The 26,162-nt window shown below is 48.9% G+C and overlaps 2 protein-coding genes across 10 annotated transcripts in view; one reads left to right on the top strand and one right to left on the bottom strand.

Annotated features, from left to right (window-relative positions):
- The window catches only part of PFKM (phosphofructokinase, muscle), a 46,412-nt gene extending 29,720 nt beyond the window's left edge, over positions 1–16,692 (top strand). For 4 of the 5 annotated variants that reach the window (XM_021704788.1, XM_021704787.1, XM_021704784.1 and 1 more), the window contains 21 exons: positions 1,190–1,263; positions 2,090–2,167; positions 3,541–3,730; positions 3,957–4,122; positions 6,587–6,631; positions 7,068–7,176; positions 7,289–7,384; positions 7,614–7,706; positions 8,310–8,435; positions 9,598–9,662; positions 10,148–10,217; positions 10,966–11,115; positions 11,547–11,617; positions 11,977–12,064; positions 12,144–12,296; positions 12,758–12,922; positions 13,942–14,003; positions 14,238–14,349; positions 15,641–15,740; positions 15,818–15,923; positions 16,148–16,692. In XM_021704788.1, the coding sequence (XP_021560463.1) occupies positions 1,190–1,263; positions 2,090–2,167; positions 3,541–3,730; positions 3,957–4,122; positions 6,587–6,631; positions 7,068–7,176; positions 7,289–7,384; positions 7,614–7,706; positions 8,310–8,435; positions 9,598–9,662; positions 10,148–10,217; positions 10,966–11,115; positions 11,547–11,617; positions 11,977–12,064; positions 12,144–12,296; positions 12,758–12,922; positions 13,942–14,003; positions 14,238–14,349; positions 15,641–15,740; positions 15,818–15,923; positions 16,148–16,292 (2,264 nt within the window). In that variant the 3' untranslated portion in view covers positions 16,293–16,692. The remainder of the gene's footprint in view (positions 1–1,189; positions 1,264–2,089; positions 2,168–3,540; positions 3,731–3,956; positions 4,123–6,586; positions 6,632–7,067; positions 7,177–7,288; positions 7,385–7,613; positions 7,707–8,309; positions 8,436–9,597; positions 9,663–10,147; positions 10,218–10,965; positions 11,116–11,546; positions 11,618–11,976; positions 12,065–12,143; positions 12,297–12,757; positions 12,923–13,941; positions 14,004–14,237; positions 14,350–15,640; positions 15,741–15,817; positions 15,924–16,147) is intronic. The other variant, XM_044915431.1, reaches the window with a different exon arrangement.
- A 1,053-nt stretch (positions 16,693–17,745) lies between these two features.
- ASB8 (ankyrin repeat and SOCS box containing 8) lies at positions 17,746–25,920 on the bottom strand. Of its 5 annotated transcripts, none has more exons than XM_021704817.2 (4): positions 25,811–25,920; positions 23,077–23,240; positions 21,552–21,656; positions 17,746–19,685 (listed from the first exon to the last, which is right to left on the bottom strand). In XM_021704817.2, the coding sequence occupies exons 2-4, from the start codon at positions 23,203–23,205 to the stop codon at positions 19,053–19,055; spliced, it is 867 nt and encodes a 288-aa protein (XP_021560492.1). In that variant the 5' UTR covers positions 23,206–23,240; positions 25,811–25,920; the 3' UTR covers positions 17,746–19,052. The 5 variants fall into 5 exon arrangements, with proteins under 5 accessions (XP_021560492.1, XP_021560493.1, XP_021560494.1 ...); XM_021704818.2 differs by having other exon boundaries at positions 23,077–23,236; positions 25,811–25,907; XM_021704819.2 differs by lacking the exon at positions 25,811–25,920 and adding an exon at positions 25,194–25,213.
- Positions 25,921–26,162: the final 242 nt, after the last annotated feature.

The raw sequence follows: 26,162 nt of genomic DNA, 5'->3' as shown, positions 1-26,162 counted from the left end.
TATATTCTTCGCAAGTCTTGAGGACCATTACCAAGTCCTTTATCTTCATATCCCTAGACTATATATTCACTGCTGTTTCCCCAGTGCCTATATAGTGCCTGGAGCATGGTAGGTATTCAGTAAATATTTGTTTAATGAGTGAATGGACCTTTGATTTGACTTGGCGTGCATAGCCGTTTATTACCAACCCCACTCCCACCTCCCCCCAAAAAACAGACATTCTGGTCTTTTTGATTCTGTTCCATTCCAGGTAGTAGTTCATGATGGATTTTAGTCTGCTGCTGCAGATTTTTCTAATTACTGGTTTCTCTAGTGCTCACTGATATGATATTTCTCTAGGCAGGATTGAGGACCATAGGAATACATTTTAGATTGAAACAAACCAAAAAAATGGACTGGCATATCTGAGGGAAGATAGTTAAAATGGTTCACAAGAAATTGATCTATCTTGGCTCTGAGTGTCCTTGAGCATCACTGTGAGCCGCTCCTCCCATTACAAGGCAGGAGGGGGTTACCGGGATCAAGACCCAGGAATGTCTTCCATCTCTCACCAGGGAAGCTCTGCTTACTTTGCAGTTATCAGTAACATTGGTTCTAATATGGGGGCCTTTATAGCTTCCACCATGTGTTGTGTGTTGTTCAGGGTGGTTCCTCCACAGTACTCGTGGGAGAGATGGTTCTCGTCACTGAGTAGCTACAGGAAAGGAATGATACTTCAGTGGGAGAAAGGGGAAAGGCTCTCCTCTCTGTTTTAGTCCTAATTATTTCTCCCAGTGGGGATACTGGCTCTGTGACCGTGACCTCTTTGAACCTCTGTTTCCAAATCTTTAAAATGGAGGCAGCTTCAGGCTTGTGGCTAGGATTAAATGAGATGAGGTTAGACAAGCATTTAGCAGTGTCTAACACTACAGTAAGCATTCAAGATTATGATTCCCCAGATTGCCCTGGCAAGGAAAGGTCTTAGGAAAGATGGGATTTTGGGGGGGAAGGGAGAGGAATCGGGGGTATCTGGAGCTACATAAACACTGAACGTGGTAATTCAGTGTTAGTAGGAGGCCAGAAGACTTGGAGGAGAGGAGTATTCCAGATTCAGAGAAAAGCCTAAGAAAAGGACTGAGTCGTGTCTTGTAGTCCAGGCTGCTTTTCTGAGGACTAACCTCTCCCTGTCATCTTTCCTCCCTCCTTGCAGGTATGAATGCTGCTGTCAGGGCTGTGGTTCGAGTTGGTATCTTTACTGGTGCCCGTGTCTTCTTTGTCCATGAGGTTGGTTCTCTACTTCGTTCTCTGTCGTTCTTTCTCTGTTTTCTGCTCCTCCCTCCCCACTTCTTCTTTCCTCACTTCCCAGTTACATGCTTTGTCTGGGCTCCCAGTCTCCATGAGTGTCCCTGCCACTTCTGTCTCCGATAATGATGGCGGGATCTAGGGATCTGCAGACTCAGTCCTCAGGGTGCCCAATTTAAAGGAAGAAGTAACTTTCTCTTCCCCTTACCTCCACCAAGACAAAGAGAAAAGCTGAAATGAGTATTTTGCAGAAAATGTAGTATATCCAGAGATAGAGCCTTTGGAGGGAAGAGTCTCATCAGATTTCTGTAGTTTCCTGAACCTCCTGAGGCTCTAACTCCTCTTCCCTTCTCTCCCTTCCCTCTCATTCTTTGTCCACTCTTCTCTCTGTAAGGTTTATCTGCCTTCTCCCCAGTTCTATCTTTTCAAGTCCCACTTCTCTCCCGCGTTCCCTCCAACACCTTTCTCTTTTCCCTCTACTGTTATCAAAGCCATCTGTTATCTACTTCCCTGGGAAGCAGATTGGAGGACTTGGGATGAGCCAGAAGGAAGGGGAATTAGGATGAAATATCAGGAAGGACATCCTGCCCTTTTGAGATTGTGAGAAACTAGAAGAGGGTATTGAAAAGTTGACGTCTTCTTCCTTGGACTGTGTTAATTATGACAGTGTCATGGGCATCCAGGAATCAGTAATGGGAGAAGGTGACTTGATTCTCAGAGAACTTCTTCCCAGGGATCCTGTCTTAATCGTGGGGGTTTAGGGAGAACTGGCCAAGCAGAGGCTGAATGGGTGTAATGTGCCCCGCAGGGTTACCAAGGCCTGGTGGATGGCGGAGATCAAATCAGGGAGGCCACCTGGGAGAGCGTTTCGATGATGCTGCAGCTGGTATGTTCCTGAGGACTCCTGTCCCATGTTTGTCCTGTCCTTTTTGCACCCCACTGTGGTTTGGCCTCACGGTTGTCCACGTCCCCCCCATGTGGCTGGATGTGAAGGGTTCTATGACAAGAGAGATGCCACGATTGCCCTTTACTCTTTGAGTTCGAAAACATCACCCTGTTTTCCTAGGGTGGCTTGGGGATGGGAACGCGGTCACAGGACAGTTTGCTCTTTATAGAAAGGTCGCAGGCAAGACTTGAGGAGCCGGTGCATTGGCAGGACCTGCTCTGGGGTCACGGGGAAGGTCTGGCCATGAAAATAACCTTACCAGAGGACTGGAGCCAGGGCCAGAAGTAGAGCCAAAATCCGCCAGTCCTCATGTGATGGTGATCAGGTCACCTGAAACCAGAGTGTTTAAGGAAGGAAGGAACCAATACAGTGTTTCTGAGTTTCCAAAAACACCCTAAAATTATGCTGATTGTATCCACAAGCCTTTGTACTATACTTTCTCTAAGTCAAATACCTATTTTCTGATTTACTGAAAAATCTACAAATTACATTTGTATTCCCATTCTTTACCTCGAGCCTCTAAAAATCCATGGGCAGAAATTTAGTGTGCAGCTTCGTGCAGGTTCTTTATAGGCAATGGTGCCTGCTGTTCAGTGGTCTGAGAATGAGCCAGAATTCTCCCTCAATACTCCCAAAGGCGTGGATGCCAGGAGTTTATATGATTTGTGAAAGCCCTAAGTATACTTACTCTCTCGGGGTATCTACAAGCCCCTGGGGATACTCAGAGCTATTTTCCCTTGTGAATATGTGGGTGGGTATTGTGTCTCCTTCTACTAGCACCCTAGCCTGAGGAGCAAAGAGGAAATTGGCAGTGCCTGGTTACAGTTAGAAATCAGTGAGTTCAAGAGGGAAAAAGTACTACCAAGCACACTGGGATGAACTCCTAGGAATAGTTTGGACGCAGTCTGATAAAGTCAGGTCGCTAGGGAGAATTTCCAGGACCGAAGCCAGTGCTATTTCTTACACGTCTAAGAACGTGTGAAAGAGATGAGTCCGAAAGCCAACAGCATGGGTGTATTCCTTTGCTCTCCTTGAGGATAATCACTTTGATGACAAAGCCTTCAATGGAATGGGTTGATCTTAGACTTCCAAGAGGTGTAGCAGAATATAAGGAATGACCCTGTGATAGCTCAGCCAGCATCATTTCTCTCTGCTTTAGAAAGGACAAATGACTCTTAAGGATGTCGGGGCACTTCCTGGAAAGGCATGTGGTTATGACAGCCCATCAGTGCTGGAATGGGGGGAATCTTAGCATGTTGTGCCCAAATTTGGCTGTGTCCTCTGGGGAGCTGAGTTCTACCTCTTCCCCACAGGGAGGCACAGTCATTGGAAGTGCCCGGTGCAAGGACTTCCGGGACCGAGAGGGGCGACTGCGCGCTGCCCACAACCTGGTGAAGCATGGGATTACCAATCTGTGTGTCATTGGGGGTGATGGCAGCCTCACTGGGGCTGACACCTTCCGTTCCGAGTGGAGTGACTTACTGAATGACCTCCAGAAAGCGGGTGAGACGTTGTTGTCACGAGTATGGTTTGTGCACGTGCACACACAGCCCTCTCCTCCCGTCGGAGGGAATCGTTACCCAGACACGAACGGGCAGCCTCTGCCCTCCTTGTTCTGCCATTGCTTTATGGTTCCCCTTGGCTGCAGGCCCCTCTCTCCCCAATCACCTGCTCTTGCGGCTTGCCGGGCACCTCACCCGGTGGCTCCTGGTTTGCTTCTCTTTGTCAGGTAAGATCACAGCAGAGGAGGCTACCAAGTCCAGCTACCTGAACATCGTGGGCTTGGTGGGCTCCATTGACAATGACTTCTGTGGCACCGATATGACCATCGGCACGGATTCTGCCCTGCACCGGATCATAGAGATCGTGGATGCCATCACCACTACTGCTCAGAGGTAAGGGGCCGGCGTAGGAGGGGGGCCGCTGGGAGCAGCTAGAGGGCTGGCGTCTAGAGAAGAGGAAGACGTGGGAGCTGTAGACTCGAACGACCAGTTTGCTGGGGGCCAGAACACTGTTTTATTTTATTTTTTATTTTATTATGTTAGGTTAATCACCATACATTACATCATTAGTTTTTGATGTAGTGTTCCATGATTCATTGTTTGCGTGTAACACGCAGTGCTCCATGCAGAACGTGCCCTCTTTAATACCCATCACCAGGGCAACCCATCCCCCCACTCCCCTCCCCTCCAGAGCCCTCAGTTTGTTTCTCAGAGTCCATAGTCTCTCATGGTTCATCTCCCCCTCCTATTTCCCCCCGTTCGTTCTTCCCCTCCTGCTATCTTTTTTTTTTTTTTAACATATAATGTATTATTTGTTTCAGAGGTACAGGTCTGTGATTCATCAGTCTTACACAATTCACAACCCTCACCATAGCATATACCCTCCCCAATGTCTATCACCCAGCCACCCCATCCCTCCCACCCCCCACCACTCCAGCAACCTTCAGTTTGTTTCCTGAGATTAAGAATTCCTCCTATCAGTGAGATCATATGATACATGTCTTTCTCTGATTGACTTATTTCGCTCAGCATAATATCCTCTAGTTCCATCCATGTCATTGCAAATGGCAAGATTTCATTTTTTGGTTTTTTTTTTAAGATTTTATTTATTTATTTGACAGAGAGAGACAGTGAGAGAGGGAACACAAGCAGGGGGAGTGGGAGAGGGAGAAGCAGGCTTCCCGCCATGCAGGGAGCCCGACATGGGGCTCGATCCCAGGACCCTGGGACCATGACCCGTGCTGAAGGCAGCCGCTTAACCGACTGAGCCACTCAGGTGCCCCCCCCCCTTTTTTTAAAGAAGATTTCATTTTTTTTGATGGCTGCATAATATTCCATTCCATAATATTCCATACAATGGAATATGTATATATATATATATATATATATATATATATACCACATCTTCTTTATCCATTCATCTGTTGATGGACATCTTGGCTCAGACCCCATCAAAAAGGAGAATTATAGACCAATATCCCTGATGAACATGGATGCAAAAATTCTCACCCAAATACTAGCCAATAGGATGCAACAGTACATTAAAAGGATTATTCACCACGACCAAGTGGGATTTATTCCTGGGCTGCAAGGTTGGTTCAACATCCGCAAATCAATCAATGTGATACATTAATAAAAGAAAGAACAAGAACCATATGATCCTCTCAATAGGTGCAGAAAAAGCATTTGACAAAGTACAGCATCCTTTCTTGATTAAAACTCTTCAGAGTGTAGGGATAGAGGGAACATTCCTCAATATCATAAAAGCCATCTATGAAAAACCCACAGTGAATATCATTCTCAATGGGGAAAAACTGAGAGCTTTCCCCCTAAGGTCAGGAATGCGGCAGGGATGTCCACTATCACCACTGCTATTCAACATAGTACTAGAAGTCCTAGCCTCAGCAATCAGACAACAAAAAGAAATAAAAGGCATCCGAATCGGCAAAGAAGACGTCAAACTCTCACTCTTTGCAGATGACATGATACTTTATGTGGAAAACCCAAAAGACTCCACCCCAAAACTGCTAGAATTCATACAGGAATTCAGTCCAGTGGCAGGATATAAAATCAATGCACAGAAATCAGCTGCATTCCTATACACCAACAACAAGACAGAAGAAAGAGAAATTAAGGAGTCGATCCCATTTACAGTTGCACCCAAAACCATAAGATACCTAGGAATAAACCTAACCAAAGAGGCAAAGAATCTGTACTCAGAAAACTATAAAATACTCATGAAAGAAACTGAGGAAGACACGGAACACTGTTTTTAACGAAGAGTTATCCCTAGAGCCCTGAAATTGCACTGCTGTCTAGATGCTGTAGGTTTGCCTCTGTCATTGTCTCGCCCACTGTCCACGCTGTAGCTCTGAGGGCTTGAGTACCCCTGGGGTCTCCCAAGTGATTAGTGTCCAACCTGAGACAAATCCAGGGAGCCCCATACCTCAGCTCCCCTTTCAGCCGAGTCAGCGCGATCGTGGAGGCCGCCGCCGCCCCTGCTCAGCGTGTGAGAATGGGAGGACAGCAGGTGGCAGTTGGTCAGGGTAATCCTGGGGGATTCCAGGCCAGTCGAGTCCTCACTTCTTCACTTCCCTTCCCTCGCTCTCCTTCCCTTCCTGGGCCCCCTCGCTCCCTGGAACAGAGCCGCAGGACTGACACGTTTTACTGCTGTGTTTTAGCCGCCCTGTGGCTGACCTGTTTCCCTGGGGTCTTCCTGGTCTCGCAGGAAGCCTGCTGGAAGGCCTAACAGCATAAATGCATCTCCCAGGGAGGTTTCATGGCCTGGATGTGGGTGGTGGCTTGATCCTGGCCAGAGGGACACTAGGACTGTAAGCCCTCTGTCTCTCTCTCGCAGCCACCAGAGGACGTTTGTGTTAGAAGTGATGGGCCGGCACTGTGGGTAAGATCCCCAGCTTGACTCATTGATTCTCTGGTGCCAGCAGTAGCCTTCTCTTCCCCGGAGAGTCCAAAGAGGTCCCCCAGGGGTAGCAGATCTGGAGGTGTACGTGATCCTCTGGCTGTGGCCCCTTCCCCTGCTTCCAGCGCCCCCCCCCCACCTACTGACACGTGCAGGTGTGTCACACTCCAGTGGGAAGGGACACACAGTGCTCTGAGATTAGAAGCCACTGTGGTAGGGGAGTGTGACTAGAAGGTGCTCTTCAAGGACAGGATCCCACTGAGAAGCTGTCTCAGCAGTGCTCTTACCCTCGCCTAAGAAGGAAACCACCGATCCTCAGACCTCCCACCGACTGTGGGGACAGGCAGTCCCGCTGGGTACGGGTAAGGCTGTTGGTGGAGTGTGGCTCCTAGCGCGGTGCTTCTGCCTCTCATCTCAGATACCTGGCCCTTGTCACCTCCCTCTCCTGTGGGGCTGACTGGGTTTTTATTCCTGAATGTCCACCAGATGATGACTGGGAGGAACATCTTTGTCGCCGGCTCAGCGAGGTACTGGCACTTTATTTTGCCCTTAAAAAAACCCTCGCCTGTTCCACTGATGCTGCCCTTCCCGTCCACCAGTTTCCCTCCACTGACCGCTCTTCTCTTTGCTCTCGACCAGACAAGGACCCGTGGTTCTCGTCTCAACATCATCATTGTGGCTGAGGGTGCAATCGACAGGAATGGGAAACCAATCACCTCCGAGGACATCAAGAACGTTAGTAGGAATGAAGCCAGAGAGGCCTTGGACACCATCCCCCTTCCCTAGTCATTTCTGAGTCTCCCCTTAGCCCTTCTGCACATCTCTCCCCAAGTTTCCTGCCCCCGGGTGTCCAAGGCATCATGACAAGATAAGAGGCTAAGCCATCGGGGTTTATCTCAGTCTCTGCTTGTTTTCGGTCTTTGACTCTGTATCCCTCTCTCTGTCCCTCTTTTGGTCTCTTCAGCTGGTGGTAAAGCGTCTGGGATATGACACTCGGGTCACTGTCTTGGGGCATGTGCAGCGGGGTGGGACACCGTCAGCCTTTGACCGAATCCTGGTGAGTCGTGGGGTCCCGGGGCCCTGGCGTCTTAGAACTCATAGTCCACAGAACTGCGCTTCACCATGACAGGGGCGCACCCCACTGACCATGTCGCCCGCCTCCAGCCTCTGGACGGCACTGGCCCTTGACCCATTCCCGTACACTTACCAGTTCTCTTCTGTTGCAAAAACTGATGGGGAACTCTATGCTCCCCAAATGGTGAGCTCTCAGATCTCCACTTTGAGCATTAATAACATTATTAAGATCTAACTTCAGATACTCAGATTGAATCCTCTTATCCTACTTACATTGGAAGAGAGAGGCCATACTCTTCCTTATTTTATCAATAAGAAGGGAATATTATTAAGCCTCCATAACGTCCTTGATTACTACAGTGGACATATTTCTCTGGAACCAAATAGAATGGCCAGAGGATGAGGAATCATCAAGCTTAGATGAAATCTGAGTAGGGAGGTAAAGTCCAGTAAGTTCTTGGCTATAGTCCTCAAATATGTGGCTCAACCCTGTGATCTGGAGGGGCCTCGAGTGCCCTAGCTCTCCAGGCTGAGTCCAGATGGGGAGGCCTGAACCAGACTGTCTTTGCTCCCTGGGCTTTTGCAGGGCAGCAGGATGGGTGTGGAAGCTGTGATGGCGCTTTTGGAGGGGACCCCGGACACCCCAGCCTGTGTGGTGAGCCTCTCTGGGAACCAGGCTGTGCGCCTCCCCCTCATGGAGTGTGTCCAGGTGGTAAGTACTGACCTCCGCTCTGCTTCCTAACAGTCCCAAGCCTGTCTTGGAGCTGGAGCTTAGAGGGAAAGAGACCCACTTCCAGGGCCACTGGAATAGGAGCAGATGGGAAGGCAGTATGGTGTAGTGAGTCAGCTGGGGAAGGAGCATAGTAGGGTTTGCATGGGAGCTGTCTCCTCTCTGAGCCTCAGCGTCCCCATCTGTAAGTGTTCCCAAGGAACGTGAGAGATGCTACATCCTACCGAGTGATGAGACCCAGTATCGCACAACGTCCAACCTCAACTGATTTCGCCACGTCTTTGTTGGAAGAGAGATGCAGTATCTCTCCGAACATTATTAAAAGCAGGGATATTATTAAGGTCTGGCTGGCTAGGTTATATGTTTCTATGGTTTCTATCTACCTTGAATGTGTTTCTCTGAACCAACATGAGGTTTCTAACGCTCACCCTGAGGGCTGTTAGAAGGAGTGGCGGGAAGCTTTGTAAAGGGTCTGATGCAGGACCTGGAAAATGTTGAGTGCTCAGGGGAAGGTGGCTCTTACATGAAGGAATCACTCCTCTGCTACCACCGAGCAGACATTGCGGCTGGGAGCTAAGGGGTCTGGCCAATTCTCGGGGCTGGGCCGCATGCGTGGGCCTGCTTCTCTCTGAGACTCGGGGAGTCCCAGCAACCCGCAGCACAGACAAGCTCCAGCCTTGCTTGGAACTGTGTCTCCAAAAGCCCAAAAGCGAAAGTACTGGCTCGCGGGGAAGAAATCAGTAGCTGGGAAACACCCGGCAAGGATTAGCCTTTCTTCCTGACCGGGCTGTCTGGGGGATCCTCTTCATTTCCTCAGTTTAGAGGCTACCTTGAGGTTGCGGCCGTGGGCGTGGGATGGAGGCGGATGCTCTTCTGTCTGTGAGCACTCCTCCACTCTGCCCGTGTTCTAGTAAGTAGAGCATTGAATAAGCTCCTTCCTTTTGCTGCTCATTACTCCCCAAATTAAGGAAACACAAAGATACTTCTTTCTGTGAAAGTTTGGGGAGCTTAGAACAGGTGGGGCTCCTGGTGGGCAGGATCCAGTCGTAAGCGCAGAGACAGGCGGAATCTTCCCATGGGGTAGAAATCCAGCTGCGTAGAGCCCTGCCCCGTCGTCCTGACTCTTGCTGTGCTCCTCCCTCAGACCAAGGATGTGACCACAGCCATGAACGACAGGAAATTCGACGAAGCCATGAAGCTGCGAGGCCGGTGAGGGAATGATCAGAAGCTCACTAGCTACAGAAATCAGATACCGGAATGAAGCAAAGGAAAAAAAAAAAAAAGGACATAGCTTCAGACCCAAAATAGGAGTCTCTGCCTCTTCCTCTTTTTATTGTCTGTGACAGTGTCTTCCCTAGGAGAATGGGCTGTGAGGTGACCAGGAGGAACAGTACATCGCAGGGACGCTGTCCCTGGGACTGGCCTTCCATCACCTGGTGTTTCTGTGTGTGGATTCCAGCTAGGGCTTCCATTTCTCTAGGCCAAGGGCAGCGTCTCCTGCTGAGCGCAGGGCCTGGGAGAAGAGCACTCAGGGAGGGCTGGACTGATTGGCGGCCCCCGTCAGCCCCTGCTATGTCGCAGTTACCCTTCGAGGTTTGCCCTGTGGAACTTCACACCGCGAGCAAAACTCCAGGCCCCCTTGGCTGCTGGCGTGGGGAGTGGTCTGGAGACACCCTGCTCTCTGCTTTTTACAGGAGCTTCATGAACAACTGGGAGGTATACAAGCTTCTGGCTCATGTCAGACCCCCAGTCTCGAAGGCACCGGTGAGTTCCCTGCCCTTGACCCTTTCCTCCTCTCAGTCTCCCCGTATGAAGCGCTGCCTCCGCTCCACACAACTTACGGCCTGGCCACCTTCCTTGCCCCCCTGTCATCTTCGGTACCGAGTCCCTGGCCCTACCAAGAACTCTCTCAGCCACCCCAGATATCAGCCCCATGTTCTTAGTGTGCCCTGGGTGTCTCGAACCCAAGACCCACATCCAGTGTAGGACTGACCAGGTGGGTTTATGTATCATTTCCCGAGTGAATCCAGGAATAACCACGTCTGAGTGTACTTAAGGCACTCCCTCCGTCTCAGTGGTGAGTCTCAGTATTCAGGGTATATCAGCATTACGTGGGCTGCTTACTAAACATGCAGATTGCTGGATCCTTCCCACAGAGACGATTTAGATCCGGGCAGGGGCCAGGAATATGCAGGTTTAATGGCATAAAGATCAGGTGGTCCAAGGATCATGCTTTGGAAATGCTGCTCTGGAAGGTCTCATTCGTTACGTAATGAATGACATCTGGGAGCAGGGACGGCGGCCTCGCTTATTGATCTGTGGTGGAGTTTTGCTTCCATAGTAGAAGGAGCAGGCTGCGCCGGCATTCCTCTGTCGTCCAGAGGCCCATGTCCTGCTCCTAGGACCACCAGGGACCTGGAGTTGGGCTTCCCTGACTGACCTGTCCCCTTCCCTCTGCGGGGGCTTCGGTGCCCGTGTCTGCCCCGCTCCCTGTCCGCTTCCTTCCCCCCAGGGTAGCACGCACACTGTGGCCGTGATGAACGTGGGGGCCCCGGCTGCAGGCATGAATGCTGCTGTGCGCTCCACCGTGAGAATTGGCCTCATCCAAGGCAACCGGGTGCTGGTTGTGCACGACGGCTTCGAGGGCCTGGCCAAGGGTCAGGTACGGGGACTAAAAGGACGGAGGGCACATAATCTGGGGCCAAGGAGCAGGCATGGGGAGGGTAAGTGTAGCAGGGGTGACCTGTCCGTTCTTTTTCTTTCTGTTGTCCTCCACCTTGCTTTCCTCCCAGGGTGTGGGCAGAAGTAAATACTTAGTTTTAGGGCAGTATGAACAGGCAGGAGCCACTGAGATGAACCCTTTGTAGGCGACAGACCTTATTTAATTCTCTCTCTCCCAAAGCTCACTGCGGCGCCTGGCATAAGTGGGCGCTTAATATTTGTGAATGAGCACTAAGGGTGGAGGAAGTTCTTTGAGGTGGGGAAAAGCCGATGCCTGGCGTTCCTCCGCCAACCAGGGGCTGTTGGGGTAGGCTCAGAACTCAGGAAGTGGTGTCAGTCCACAGTGCACACGCGTGTGACCTTTTCCTGCAGATCGAGGAAGCTGGCTGGAGCTATGTGGGGGGCTGGACTGGCCAAGGCGGTTCCAAACTTGGGACGAAAAGGTAAGGGGCATCATAGGAGCACCTCCTCCTCGTCACCCCTAAAGATGTCCCTTGAGTATGGGCGTCAGTTCATTCGGTCAGCATCTACACTGCCGTGGTCTGGAACTTTGGTCCCCAAGCTCACAGTTGCCTCAGTGGGGGCAGGCATGCCCATCCACACATCTTTTAGCAGCTCTGGCAATTTAAAGCCCCAGGGTGGACTTGGACAGTGGTGAGAGGCAGCCTTGGGAAGGGGCCACAAGCCAAAAAATTATACATAAGCACCTTCTAATTCTGGCTTTTCTCTCCCTCAATTTTGCTGTCCCTTCTCCAAATTCCATTGCCCCATCGCCCACCCCTGCCCCACCGCGTTCAACTAGGACTCTCCCCAAGAAGAGCTTTGAGCAGATCAGTGCCAACATCACTAAGTTTAACATTCAGGGCCTTGTCATCATCGGGGGCTTTGAGGTGAGTGCCCTCCCCTCCCCTCCCCTCCGGCCCCCATCTTTCCCTCTCCCCTCATTGCTGCCCTCGCGGCTCCTCTCAGGCTTACACTGGGGGCCTGGAACTGATGGAGGGCAGGAAGCAGTTTGATGAGCTGTGCATCCCGTTTGTGGTCATCCCCGCTACCGTCTCCAACAACGTCCCCGGCTCGGATTTCAGTGTGGGGGCTGACACAGCCCTCAACACCATCTGCACGGTGAGAGCGCCCCCCCGCCCAGGCCTCTGCCGGGACTATAGTCCCTGGACTGCGTGTGCTCCTAGAAAGTGAGCTACTTTCTTGGTACCAACCAAGCGAAGTGCCTGAGAAGTGCTTATCGAAGCGCAGGCGTGGGCCTTATTGGTCCCCACGGGTGGGCCTCATTCTCACCTGAGAGTGTCCAACCAGAAAGGCGTCTGTACTCTGCATACCAGACGGCTTCTCCTTCCTGAGGGCCTGTGGCCTAATTTCCCCACCCTGAGCAACGGAAAGGATGCGGACAGCTTCCTTCTGGGGAGAGGAGTCCCACAGCCTGGGTGGCCATCGTGCCTGCCGTCCCTGAAGGCCGGCCGGCCTGGGGACGAGAGCGTTCCAGAGTTGGGTTGTGGCGAGGGCCAGAGAAGTGACAAGAAGCAGGCCCCAGGCCCCGTGTCTCTAGCTGTGACCCACTGTCCCTGCAGACCTGTGACCGCATCAAGCAGTCAGCCGCGGGCACCAAGCGGCGGGTGTTCATCATTGAGACCATGGGCGGCTACTGCGGCTACCTGGCCACCATGGCGGGCCTGGCAGCCGGGGCTGATGCCGCCTACATTTTTGAGGAGCCCTTCACCATTCGGGACCTGCAGGTAGACGGCCACCCCAGGCCTGTGCCGTAGCTCTGCCCTGCCCCCGTCTGTCCCCACTGCCCCCCCCCCCCCACGGCAACCTGAGCTGGGAGAGCTCAAGACGAGGACAGCTGCTGGGTGTGGGGGCCCCGAGGAGCACCTCCAGGTAACCTCACGCACGCGCCCCCAGCACTGGCTCTCGGGGGCATCCGCTTCGAAGGATGGCGTAGTGCTAAGCCCTTGCCCGAGTGTTTCTGCATTTTGTCTTCAAAACCGAGAGATTATCTCCATGTTACAGATGAGAAAGATTTAGAGAGGGTAAAAGCCTTTTCTAGACTTGTGAGTGAGTAGGTGGTTTAAATAACAGAGAAGGTCTGTCTTTCTATGGCATCACGCCACCCCTCCGGACTTCCCTTGTTACCAGACTCTTCTCGTTCCATTCCCTGTCACGGGGGGGAGAGGCTCGGACTCCTGTTCCAGAGGGACCGTATGATCTTAACTTTCCAAGATCTCAGTTCACTGGAGGAAAGAAAGGCCACAAAGTGGAGGGGCAGCAGGCGAGAGGGACCTCCCCAATCCAAGAACCCAGCCAGCCCCTGCCAGGAATGGAGGTGGGAGTCTTCCTCCTTTACCCCAACTCCAAGCCCAGAGGAAGGACTCGGTTCCTCCCAGGTGAATCACTGCTGCGCACACAAGCAAACCATTTAAAGACCGACGCTGAGAGCAAGAGTCAGCCCTCTGAGGGAAGGGAACCAGAAACCCCTGGAAAGGGACATTGGGAGCGGGGGGAAAGGCAAAACCTGGCAGTTGCCACAGCTGTCTCTGACGTGCCCTCTTCCAGTTCTGCCTGTCTCGTTTGCAGTCTTTGTTTAAATTTCAGTCTGCCCTGAACTTCTTACAGGGATGAGACACAGGATTGTAAACAACTCTCTTCCATGTCCCTCTCCCCAGGAGAGGCCTGGTGGGGAACAAGAGAGCTGTGCACCTGCCCAGCCTTATCCACCCCCAGCTGGGCTTAGGATTTGCTCTCATGTTTTCAGGCAAATGTGGAACATCTGGTGCAAAAGATGAAAACGACTGTGAAGAGGGGCTTGGTGTTAAGGTACCTCATCCACGGCTTGTTCCTAAGTGAAGAGAAAAATTAGGCTCTGGCTGTAGCCCACAGAATGGATCCGTTTGGGACACCCTGAGGAATCTGGATACAAAGGAAGAGAACCTGAGCTATGGGAGGGAGGAGATAGAAAAGGGAAGAACAAAGCTTACAAAAGCAGAAAAGGGTTGGGAGGGAAGGTGGGGGGACAACCAAAGTCACAGGCTTTTGGTCTCTACGTGGCAGGAATGAGAAGTGCAATGAGAACTATACCACTGACTTCATTTTCAACCTGTACTCTGAGGAGGGGAAGGGCATCTTTGACAGCAGGAAGAATGTGCTTGGCCACATGCAGCAGGTAGGGAAGATGCCCCCGCCGCGCCCGTCACCAGATGGCCATACCCCCAGTAGCCACTGGCTCTTCTGCTGGCCTCCAGTCTGCTAGAGCATGAGCCTGCAATCTTGTACTGTCATAGGGTCTAAACACCTTTACTCTGGAAATGGCCTTAGAGATTATGTGGTCCATGCTCTTCATGTAGGGCAGGGCTTCTCAGCCTTGGCACCGTTGCTCTTTGGGGCTGGATAAGTCTGTTGCAGGTGGCTGTCCTGTGCACGGTGGGATGCTTTAGCAACATCCCCGGACGCTACCCACGAGAGGCCAGTAGCACCTCCCTCCTGAGTTGTAACAACTAAAAAAATGTCTTCAGACATTGCCAAACGTCCCCGGGGAGGCAAAATCATCTCCAGCTGAGAACCACTAGTCCAGATGAAGGAAATGAGGCCGAGAGAGGAGACATAATTTTTTCAGGGCCACTCATCAAGCCCGGGCGAGAGCCAGGGCTCTTCCCACCGCACCATACCGCCTTCCCTAAGGAACCTAGGCAATGAGTACAGGCACCTTGCGGGTATTGGGCTCCAGCCCCGTGAACTGGGGTCTCTGGGCGAAACGAATTCCTTTCTACCACCCACACTCAATCCCCACCTCCGGTGGGCCTCGCTCACAGATGGTCTTAGGCCTAGTGGTCTTAGGCCTCCCCGTTCCCCCTGTCTCCAGCTGATCCTGCTTAAGTATGGACCTTTGACCTTTGTCTACCCACGTATGAATTCCCAATATCTCAAGCTTGAAGGAGCTTATTAGTCCCTGCAGGAATGGGGTACAATTGGTTAAAGTATGACGATCTATTCCCCACTTCCCACCTACTTTCTCTTAGTTCAGAGAAGATCTACATGATTCATATTATTCTGAGGTGCTCCCAAGGCCATCCATATTGGTTCGCAAGGAACCCTTCGGTGTCCCTGACGGTGGCGACTGACAAAAGCTGCTAGGCTGAAGAGGGGCAGGAAGTGACTGAGTGGCCAGTCAGACTAGAAGTAAACGACAGGGTCTGGCAGCTGTGGAGCTAGAAGAGGCAGTTGTGAGACCAGTTACCCCCTTATCTGATTAGTTACTCTTACACCTAGTAAGTGGCCAAATCTGCCGCGCCAACTCACCCTGGTTCGCAGCACTGTCAGGATTTCCTTTCAGAGTTAGGATTTCTGTTTCTGGCTGTAAACCTGGGGCCTTTTCTTTCCTTTTTCTCTGTATGTTCAGATATCTCTGCCACTTCATTAGAGTCTTTCCCTCTGTAATTTTAAGACTCTTTTTTCAGGGGGGGAGCCCAACTCCATTTGACAGGAATTTTGCCACTAAGATGGGCGCCAAGGCTATGAACTGGATGTTCGGGAAAATCAAAGAGAGTTACCGTAATGGTAGGTGGGGTAAGAGGGCAAGCCCCCTCCATAGAGGTTGGATCCCCATTATTGAAGCTTATTGACCTTTATTGCAGGGAGGATCTTTGCCAATACGCCAGACTCGGGCTGTGTTCTGGGGATGCGTAAGAGGGCTCTGGTCTTTCAACCAGTGACTGAGCTGAAGGACCAGACAGATTTTGAGTGAGTACATCTACTTCCCTGGTAGTTTCAGGATCTCTTCCCAACCTGTTCGCTGTCTTCAATCCTTTTATCTTAGGACTAATGCCTGTAGTCGAAACTATTTCAGATCTTAGCCCTTGCCCTAAAATCCAGCCTCTTCTACTCAACTTCTTTCCATCAGTTTTTGATAGAAGTCAGTTGGGGTGCTAAAAGGGGAAATCATCATCTCTCTCATTTCTCTGTAGGCACCGCATCCCCAAGGAACAGTGGTGGCTGAAGCTGAGGCCCATCCTCAAAATCTTAGCCAAGTACGAGATTGACTTGGACACCTCAGAGCACGCCCACCTGGAGCACATCAGTCGGAAGCGATCTGGAGAAACTTCTATCTAACCCTCTTTGGAGTGAGGGTCATGGATTGTCTGATCATGGTCAGCTCACCCCCTGATAGATCCAAGTCCATGTATTCCCAAGTGTTTTAGTGCATTTTTCTTTAGGTTTCCTTTTATTCTGCAGCTGTAGCCATGACCAGCTCTGCCAGGGAGCTGGGGCAATAGGCAGTGAGTAGAAGCCACCTTTAGGTAGAATTTATCATGACTTCTACCCCAGCTTCATCCGTCACACAAGAAGACTGGGCTCCTCTAGGGCTACTGCTAGATTTCAGCTACTCGGTTAGAATTTTCCTAAAAATAAGCTGTATTTATTTCTTTGTGATAACAAAGTCTTGGTTCCTCTACTACTTTTACTGCAGTGACAAACAATAGCTACACTAATAAATGCCAACTGGTCACTGCTTTTGGTTCTCCTGTTGTCACTTGCACAAGTAGCTGTCATACTGTCAGCCCTAAGGACCAGACTCTGCTCAGACACTTGGGAAGATGCAGCCCATACGATCACCCCCATGTACTTCTCTCCACCTCCTGGCTTATTTCCCGCAGCATCTCTTGGCTCTGTACGTAAGGTCCTAGGACATCGTACGCTGGTCCTTACCCTCATACCACACCAGTCCCTCCCGCATCCTCTGCAGCCACAGGATGCATCAGCCTCTCTTAAGCAGGAAGTTGTGTTTCACCTTTTGATCATCTACCTATTTCCCAGGGGTGCTTTTTTCCAGCCATCCCACGATCTGTACTCCTCTTCTGACAACTCAGCGTTCTTCCTTCTCAACTCTTCCCCTGTACTCCTTCCTAAATGAAAGGCAGACTCCGTTTGTGGGGAGACATGCACATTTTGAGAGCCTGGGAAAGAGACCCCCCCAGCCCGGGACCTGGTTTGGTGGGTTGGCTGAAATAGGGCTTTAGAAAGTTGTCAGTTCTTAATTCAGCTCAGTTTGTGTTCTGTGCCGTAACAATAGCTTCTTCCTCCTCATCAGCCAAGTGACCATGTCATGCAGTTGGTCTTCGGGAGCCTCCAAATTGACAGGACGGTGCCCGCTTGTGGCTCTCGGCACAAGCACACATATTCCTCTCGACCCAGTCTCCTCACTTGCTTGATGAAGCAGGAAGAGGTTCAAGGTTTTACCAGTGGTGGAGGACGGATCAGCTGTAATACATCACTTTTGCTTGCTATCCAAACTATTACCTCTACACCCTGAAGACAGTTCTAAACAGTAACTGAGAAGGCTTGTCGGAGTCCAGGATTAAAGCAGCCAAATGCTCTCTGTGCAGCTCTTTACGGGGAAGAGAACTTAACAGTAAATAGCAAGCACTGTTAGCACTGCATCCTCAAACCAGCTTAGTAGGAGGGTAGTGACAGCCCCATTTCAGAGTTATGGCCAATAGGGCTCCCAGGGATTTAATGATGATGTGGAGAAAAGTAGGAACAGTAGAAATTGCCAAACTCGCTTTTAGAAGTGTTTATTTCTTTTTTTTCAAGTGAGCAAAAAAAACCCACCAACAGCAAAAGGGCAAAAGCAGACATTGTTTTTGAAATCAGCTGTGTCAGCAGATTCCAGTCATTTTTATTTGTGGTTCCCAATCGGTTAAAAAAAAAAAAAAAAAAGTTTTCAAATTTGCATCTGGGTCATCCAAGATCAATAACAACTTGCTCTAGTTTAGGAACATGAAAAGAAAGAGTATTGTTGACTAAGTATGGTTCACTAAAGCAGTTCTTTTTTGAGTAGGTGGGCCATCTCAAAAGAAGCTCTTATAATGCTCTTCCCCCGCACCCTGCACTCCCCAGTGTCTTGTATAGATCAGTAGAAAGCAAAGTTTCCAAAACAACTGAAAGGAAAATAACTCCCAACTCTTAGCAGAGTGAGCTGCCTATGGGGAAATGAAGACCCATGGGAAAAGGCAGCCCAGTCCATCTCGTCCCCTGCTGGAGTAAACACCTTCACCTAAGGTGTACAAACACCTGCTAAGCCCGTTGGAGCAAACTGGCTTTCACAAGGAGAAAGACCTGCATTAGGAGAAAAGTTCTTAGGACATCTGAGTTCTTAGGACTGCTCAGAACCTGCTCTCTCTTCTACTACGTGGAAAGCAGCAAGACAATGTTATTTCTGAAATAGCATTGCTGAACTACTGTAACCCTCAGGCACACCCATGGAAAAGAGGCAAAGGCTGCTGTTTGCTCTGATGGTGAGAGGGGGCTAGTCCCTTCTGCACACTCCGTGATGGGGCACGCTAGGGGATCATCCGTATCATCCAGCCCAACTGTGCATCTGCACACCATTGGAGGTTGTAGTATCTTCATCTTTGGGCCACATCTGTTAGCTGGAATTTTCTTAAACTTCTTCACTGACCAGTTACAATGCTTCTAGAGGGATTCTTCTGAAATGTTAATCACGTTCCCAAAGGAAAACTAAACACATACTCTTTAAATACTCTTCATTTTCCTAGAGAATTTTGTTGCATTGTTGACTTTTTCCCTAAAGGGGAGGGTGGGGGAGACCTCTTCTTTTGCAGGCTGCAATATAAAAAGCCAAGTAAGCAAGAAACAGAAAACAAAAGTGAGGGATTTTTTTTGTTTGTTTGGTTGCTTGGTTTGGGGAGGGGAGATGGTGTGGAGGTTACCGTTGGGACACATTGTCTCTAAATACAAACCACGCAACAGGAACAACTGCTTTTCCTGTTTTCCAAGACAAAGAGAGGACTGCAGGGAAAAACCTCCCCCCGGGGTTGCCTGCGTGAGGGTGCAAACGGCTCCTGCAGCCTATTCCACAAGTAACAGGTATTCCTTCAGGGAAGCTGGCAGTGGAAGGCCCTTCACCGCATCTGGGAGGTACTGGAGTCCCAAACTCCGACGCACAGCATAGCGAGAGAGTGTTTTTAGAGTTCCTGGGGCTGAGCACAGGACAGTCAGTTTTTCACACAGCTGCTGGTCTCTGGCCACTTCTCGTGGCATGGTGCCATTCTTCCTTAATTCAAAGTGTCCAACAGCTCTGTGCAGGAGCTCAAAGCAAGAGTCTTCTTTCTCTGTTCCAAGTCCCCTGACTAGCAGAGCTACCAGGCGGGAGATGGGCGTCTGGCCTTTTAGGTTGATGACTCTGACCTCTGCACCATAATCAAGAAGGATGCTGACGCTCTCAAGGTTTCCCTTCATGGCGGCCCAGCTGAGCGGGGTATCATTGTTATAATCCAGGGCGTTGACAGAGGCCCCACTCTCTAGGAGGGCCCGCACACACTCGGCATTGTTCTTAAAGGCTGCCCAGTGAAGTGGGGTGTCTCGGTTGCCATCCAGTGCATTGGGGTTTGCACCATACTCCAAGAGGACCTCCACGCAAGCCTCATCTTTCTCAGCTGCATAGTGGAGGGCTGTTCGGTTGTAACCATCCAGGGCATTCACCTGTAAAGAGGGAGGAACTATATTACTGTAGCTAGACTACCGAGAGGAAGATGGGTGGGCAAAAGCAGCTTGCGTGTGTTTATCCAAGACCTTTGCTATGTCATGTTCTGAATATAAGAGTCAACAAACAATTCCCAGCGAGTCTTGGTGATCAAGAGGAGGTATGACAGGAGCTTAGGGGCAAATAGGAAGAGAACGGCCTCAATACGATCGGCACTCTATTCTGTGCATTGATTAGTTGGCCTGCTTTATTTGGGTTTTTGCTATGTTCTTGTTTATGATTCACTAGGATCTCTACCATGGGGGAAGGGGTAAAAAAAGAGAAGATGAAGTCTAAATCCTCGTAACTACTCTGGAAGATATTTATTGGAAAGTTAGCTTGAATATATTAGCCAGAGTAAAGGTTCTGGATTATTTTACTTATCCCAACTCACTCTGTCCTGTGGCTAATGGCAACCAGACTGAAAAATGAGGCCAAACTCTGCCCATGTAGTTTTGCTATGTTCTTTAGCCGTACAGAGAGGCTCAAATTCTGACTCCAATCAGCGCCCTTGCAAATATACGCCGTGCAGTCACAAGAGGACCTTGATAAAAGCCATGTAAAGGGAAGATCACAGATCTTCCAATGCTGGAAAAGCAGCTGACTTACTGAAAATCAACATTACTTATCATTTCTGAAGGCTGCAAAGACTTCAAAACCCAAATTATATCTAGCATATTATCTTCCCCTCAAAATGCCATAAAAATACGCTGGAATATTTAACTGAGTTCAACTTTCTATTTAGCTAAAGACTTTTTTTCCACAGGGTATTTTTGTCATTGATATTAATCACTGGCTTTCATTTCAGGGTCCCTCCCAAGAGTGATGGAAAAGATAATGACAAGTAGAGGACAGCATGGCCGTGAACAGCATGGCCATGTGGAGACGATGGTGCTGGGGGCTGGCGCCTTGGGCTTACTGACCAATGTGTTTGGGGCCTGCACACCAGCTTCACAGCATGTCTGATTCCAATGAGCGCCTCAGCATCTGCAACTTCCAGATTGCTTACAAAGAGTCAAAACTGCTTATTTATTTATTTAACAAGCAATGACTTAGCAATTACTACATGCCAGTGTAAAACTAAATACTTGACAACCTTATGAAGAAGATACCATTATCATCTCCATTCTACAGGTAGGGAAACTGAGGCAAAGAAAAATTAACTTGTTCAAAGTCACAAGAGCTGGAAGTGACAGAGCTGGGATTCAAATCCATGAAGTCGGGCTCCAGAGTCCACTCTTTTAATCATTCACTACACTATGCTGCTTCCTGCTAATGCCAATATAAATTAATCTATGTTTCTTATCTTAAGATACATTAAAAAGAAGATAGGAACAAGACACGATAAATGGATAATAATGAGTGGGCAGAAATAGCCCCAGTAGCTACTTCTGAGGAATGGATTACCTAATGAGATCTATCTCCCAGTAACGGTGGTATTAGAAGTGCATGTCCGGTAGCGGGTTGTCAATGGTTTCCATTTCATCACTCGAGGGGCCTTTGTACTTAGAGCACCTGGACAGTCAATGGGCAATGAGAGGGCTGAATGGAAAGGTAAACAAGCCCAGGAGGAAGGCTGGGAGAGAAAGGGGAAATAAAACTCCCTCTTCCCGGAGCCACGGACAACTTAAGAAAGAAAGGCAAAGGAATGAAATCCTTTGGATCACTGTATATATTTACCATTACATTTTGCTTTAATATTGGCCATGCCAATGTTACCACGGGCTAGAAGGTGGGAAAAGATGGGAGAAAAGACAGAAATGTTAAGGAAATGCGAAGCTCAAGCTTCAGTGGGTCCGTAACGTGACAGTGTTAAAAAGTTTTACCTGCGCTCCCTTTTCCAGGAGCAACTCCACACAGTCAGCATCTGACACCATGCACGCACAGTGCAGGGGCTTCAGGGTGCCATGGGTACAGTTCACATCTGCTCCCTGCGGGCGGAAGGAAACTCCGGTCAGCATGCTCGGCTCTGGCTCACTGCGCAGGATGAGAGTCAGAATGGAGTCCGGGGGGGAGGAGGGCTCTAGCTCTGACCGCACTCTAAACATACAACTGGTCCCGGTTTCCAGTCCTGTTTGTTAAATAATATCCAAACCAAGAGAATACACTGAAGATGAAGGAAAGGAACTATCGATTCCTTAGACTGAATTATTATGTTTTTCCACAAGGTAACTTGCCAGATGGTCATCTGGACATCACTGAGGACATGACCTCATGTGTAAAAGCAGTGGGAAACTTAGCATCAGGCAGGAAAGCTGGAAAAGCAATCCACCTTCTACGGCCACCAGGCTCTGAAAAAGTCAGGAAAGTGAGTCTGTCAGACTGAAACCAGGAGAACTGGCATGCTCTTTCTGGCATTCAACAGATGACCATCATTAATAGTAAGGTCATCTTAATGTTATCTTTTTGTTTATAAACATCTTCAAAGTAGCCTCTTAGCATCGGCATTCTCTGCTACCTAGACCCTGCTGGTACTTCTGTTTCAAATCTGATGAAAGGAGATGGGGATCCTACAGGCAGACCAAAGTCGCTGAATGACTCAGCAGCAGAGCTAGAATTAGAATGTGACAAACTTCCTACTGCTGAATCCTCTGGTACCGCTTTTGCTGAGAACAAGCTAACGCTGTATGACTATTTCTTCTCAAAGCTGCGCCCAACTTCGAAGCAGCTATAGAGCTCCAGGCAGTAAATAAGGATTCCACAGTTGTTGAAAAGAACGTACAAAAGTAAGCATCTGGATGCATTTTCTAGGGATCAAAAAATTACCCTGTAACTTCTCTTCAACAGGAATAACATTTAGAAAAAGATAGCAAAGACCAAAGACCGTCTAGGACACTAGTCATATAACAATTGCTGAATAGCAGTGGTTAGACGTGTTAAGATGTTTTCTTAAGTCAAAAATTACCATGCACTTTAGGGGCTGTTGTCAAGATAGATGGCAAGTGATATCTCTCCATGTAATTATTATATACCACAAGGATTTGAAAACCACTTCTGCTTTGCTCATCTCCTTCCTCCCTTAGTAAAACATGTGTAGAAGACTTTGAGCTTGCTGGATCCCATATGTACCATATCCAGACAGAGATTTTACAAAGAATGTGAGACTAGGGTTATCTAGAACACATTTCCTGAAGAAAATATCGGATGCACAAAGTGAAAGGGAGAAGGAAAGAGAAGCAAAACACAAGGAAAATGTATTTTCATAGTCAAGCTAATGCATGTAAGAGGACTGTAAAAACTCCTTGTGATCTTGTGCCAAGTCAATGATACAAATCTGTAATCTATTACGATTCCCCAGGAACTTTCCCGCTTCACCTCCCATAGGACTCTCCGTCAATCCAGCACACTCACCCCTCTGATGAGGTCCTCTACATTATCATGTGGGAAGGAACGAATGGCAGCGATTGTTCGGATTAAGCGCTCTGAGAGGGAGTATTTGCTCTGAATGCTCTGCATAATATACCACATACTGGAACTCATCAAGGCTCAGAGTATGTTCACATGCTCCAAACTGCCTGAAACAAAGAAGTTTTAGGCATACACAATATCACTGAGCACACCTGTCCCTAGGATTAGGAGTTCTCTGAGGCCTTTCCAATAGTAAAAGTGGATTTCAAAGAGATCAATGATTAATATTTTTTCTGAATCATAAATAGATTGTAATAGCTGCTTAGGGAGCTGGGTAAACCCAGATGAAAATGCTCTGACCCTCGGCACCTCAATTCTACATTCTGAACTAGTCTGGAACAAGATTTCCCCAAGAGGCCCAAGACCCTCATGGAGCTCTGTGTAGTTTACAAACAAGACTAGGCAAGCAAGGGGATTTTTTTAGAAGTCTGAAGATGCCACGAAATATTCTTTCCCACCTCTGGATTCTGTGGTCTTCACTATCACCATCACCTTTAGCTTACTTGTTATATTTGGCCCTGCAGTATATTTATATTCATATTGTTTCTCCTCTAAATTATAATCAATTAGAAGGCAAGGTCCCTGTCTTCTATTTTTTTGTTCATGTAAGACCAGCCACAGAATCTCACGAAAAGTAGGTATTTAATAAATACTGGTTGATTGACTAAAGGCTATACAAGTGATCGATACCTGTGTGAAGAGAGGGAAAAGGCTATGGAGAAAATACATCTATGTTAACAATGACGAGGCATCAGATTAAAATGTCTTCAGTAAAGAAAAAAATGGGAAATATCTGAGGTCATATTTTAAAATAAAAATCTCAAAAGTATCATTAGTCATGTATATAAAATTAGAAAAAACTGCAAAGTTCATACCAATGACATATGCTTGTGGTTGTAGGAAAATGAGATTTAAGAGTGCAAAATGAATTAAAAATTTTAATAACTGGCCGTTCATGACAACTAAGAAATAGACTTGGGCAAATAGATGTTCATTGGACCGAGAGTTCTAGCATGGAAGAAAATAATGCAATATACTTAAATTTAACTGTAAAAGTTTTGGCTGTATAAGAGCCATATACTAGTTGGGGAACATTTAAAATTATAGCAAACAAGGTGGAGCATTTCCATGAAAAAGCATATATCAAAAACTGTAGAGAATATATAGTATGCAGTATCAGCTCTCTAGGAATATGTGTTCTTATTGAACTGTAAGTTCCTTGGCAGTAAATACAGTGTTATTTTCAATAGTTCCTGGCACATGGCAGGTTCTCAATAAATATTTGTTGAATTAATGTAAAGATTATTACTTTAAATCCTAAAAAGTTCACAATTTGCATAATTAAATATGTTATGCATATGAGGACTACTAGGGTAAAAAACCTAAAATTATTTCGGTCATTTCACACTACATAATTTTTGCTTTTTGTAATGGAGTATCCCCTTATGCATTATGTAATATACTATAAATTTGAATAGTTTCTATTTTGCTAATCAGTAGCCATTAATCTGTTTAAACTATATACAGTATTAATTAATAGAATGCAGGTTAACAATGCTCAATTCATAGGTATCAATGATGCATATTGGGCATTCTTCTCCCCTACGTTATTATGAATGAATAAGCTTACACACTTGTTTATATGTCTCTCTGAAATTTTCCAGATAGTTTAGACTTGGCATATGTTTTAATCCAACAGCCACTAAATGAAGGGACAAGGGTCTGTATCTTATACTTGTTTGTTGTAAGGGAAAAGGAGAAAAAAGCAGAGGTGCATTTGAATCAGAGATTGCAAGAATGGGGGCAGAAGACAGAACATCTAAAGTGGAAGGCTTAGACTGAACTGGTTCTGTTAACCGTTTCTGGGCTACGATAATCTGCAGAAACTAAACCCTGCAATCATTTTCAGGGCACTCTTGGGACTCCAGGCTAAGAACTCCTAACTCAGGACATGACCAATGGTTCTCTGCTGTTGCATCGAAGCTCCTGGTGAAGAGTGAAACTTCGGGGGCATACTGTTGTCAGTATGTGGGGATGGGTCAAGGAAACGTAAGCTTGACCTATCTCCAGACAGCAGCCCGTGCGCCGTTTGACCCCACGTGGCCTCTTTCCTCTGCTGGAACTGAAAGCCCTCTCTCCCCCGGTTTTCTTTAACTTCGGATCCAGAGAAAACACCAAAGGGTTTTCTACTGCGATGCTAGAAGCAAAGTGGGAGAGAGGCGACATTCAACACCTTTGGTGCTAGTGAGGCCTTGGCTTCCGCCCAGGCAGGGCAGACCCTCAGCCCAGCCAGAGGCGCCCCCAACCCCACCACACCTGCTGGGGCGAGGGGTGGGGGCGGCTCGCGGCAGCTGCGTCTTGCCGAGCCAAAGAGCCGGAGGGCAAGGGCACGAAATGCGAGGACGTGTGGTGTCACTTTCCGCATGGGATCCGCAAAGATCGCAGCAATGCCGGCAGGTCTCCCAGAGCGGGGGGTGAAAGCAGGTCGCGCAATCTACGCTGGTGGAGCCCCGGAGGCTAACCAACCCCCGCCCTGATTCCCCCAAGGCCGGGAACCCTGTCTCTGCCTCGAGGACTAACGAAACCCGAGCTGGGAATGTAGAAAGAGCTACTGGGCGTAGTGCCACGGGTGAAGGAACCCGGCCGCAGGCACTCCCGCAGCGAGGTACGCACTCACCAAACCGCGGGGCTGAGCTGGGTGGTGAAAGCCGCTGTCAAGGTGTGACCCGGAAGCAGAAGTTGTTGTCTCCAGCGGGCCCCTCTGTTTACAGGATGTGAAGGGTGACTGGCATGGGTGCCGGCGCACCGGCCAATGGCTGCAGGCGGGGTGCGCCTGCGCAGACTCGTGAGGCAGCTTCCGTCCTACCCAGGTATAGTTAACAGATTACTTCGTTTGCCCGCCCGAGGCTTTGCGCGCAGGCGCAATGTAGCGCTCTCGGCCGCAGCCCGGCAACTGGAGGCCGCAGCGGTAGGCAGAAAGCTCACCTGCCCCGGGTCTTGGGCCGACCCTGTGGGGCCGCGCCAGTACG

This window comes from Neomonachus schauinslandi, chromosome 5 (assembly GCF_002201575.2).
Source record: "Neomonachus schauinslandi chromosome 5, ASM220157v2, whole genome shotgun sequence".
NCBI lineage: Eukaryota > Metazoa > Chordata > Mammalia > Carnivora > Phocidae > Neomonachus > Neomonachus schauinslandi.
Note: the sequence above shows the minus strand (reverse complement) of the source record. Positions and strands in the feature narration are given on the sequence as shown.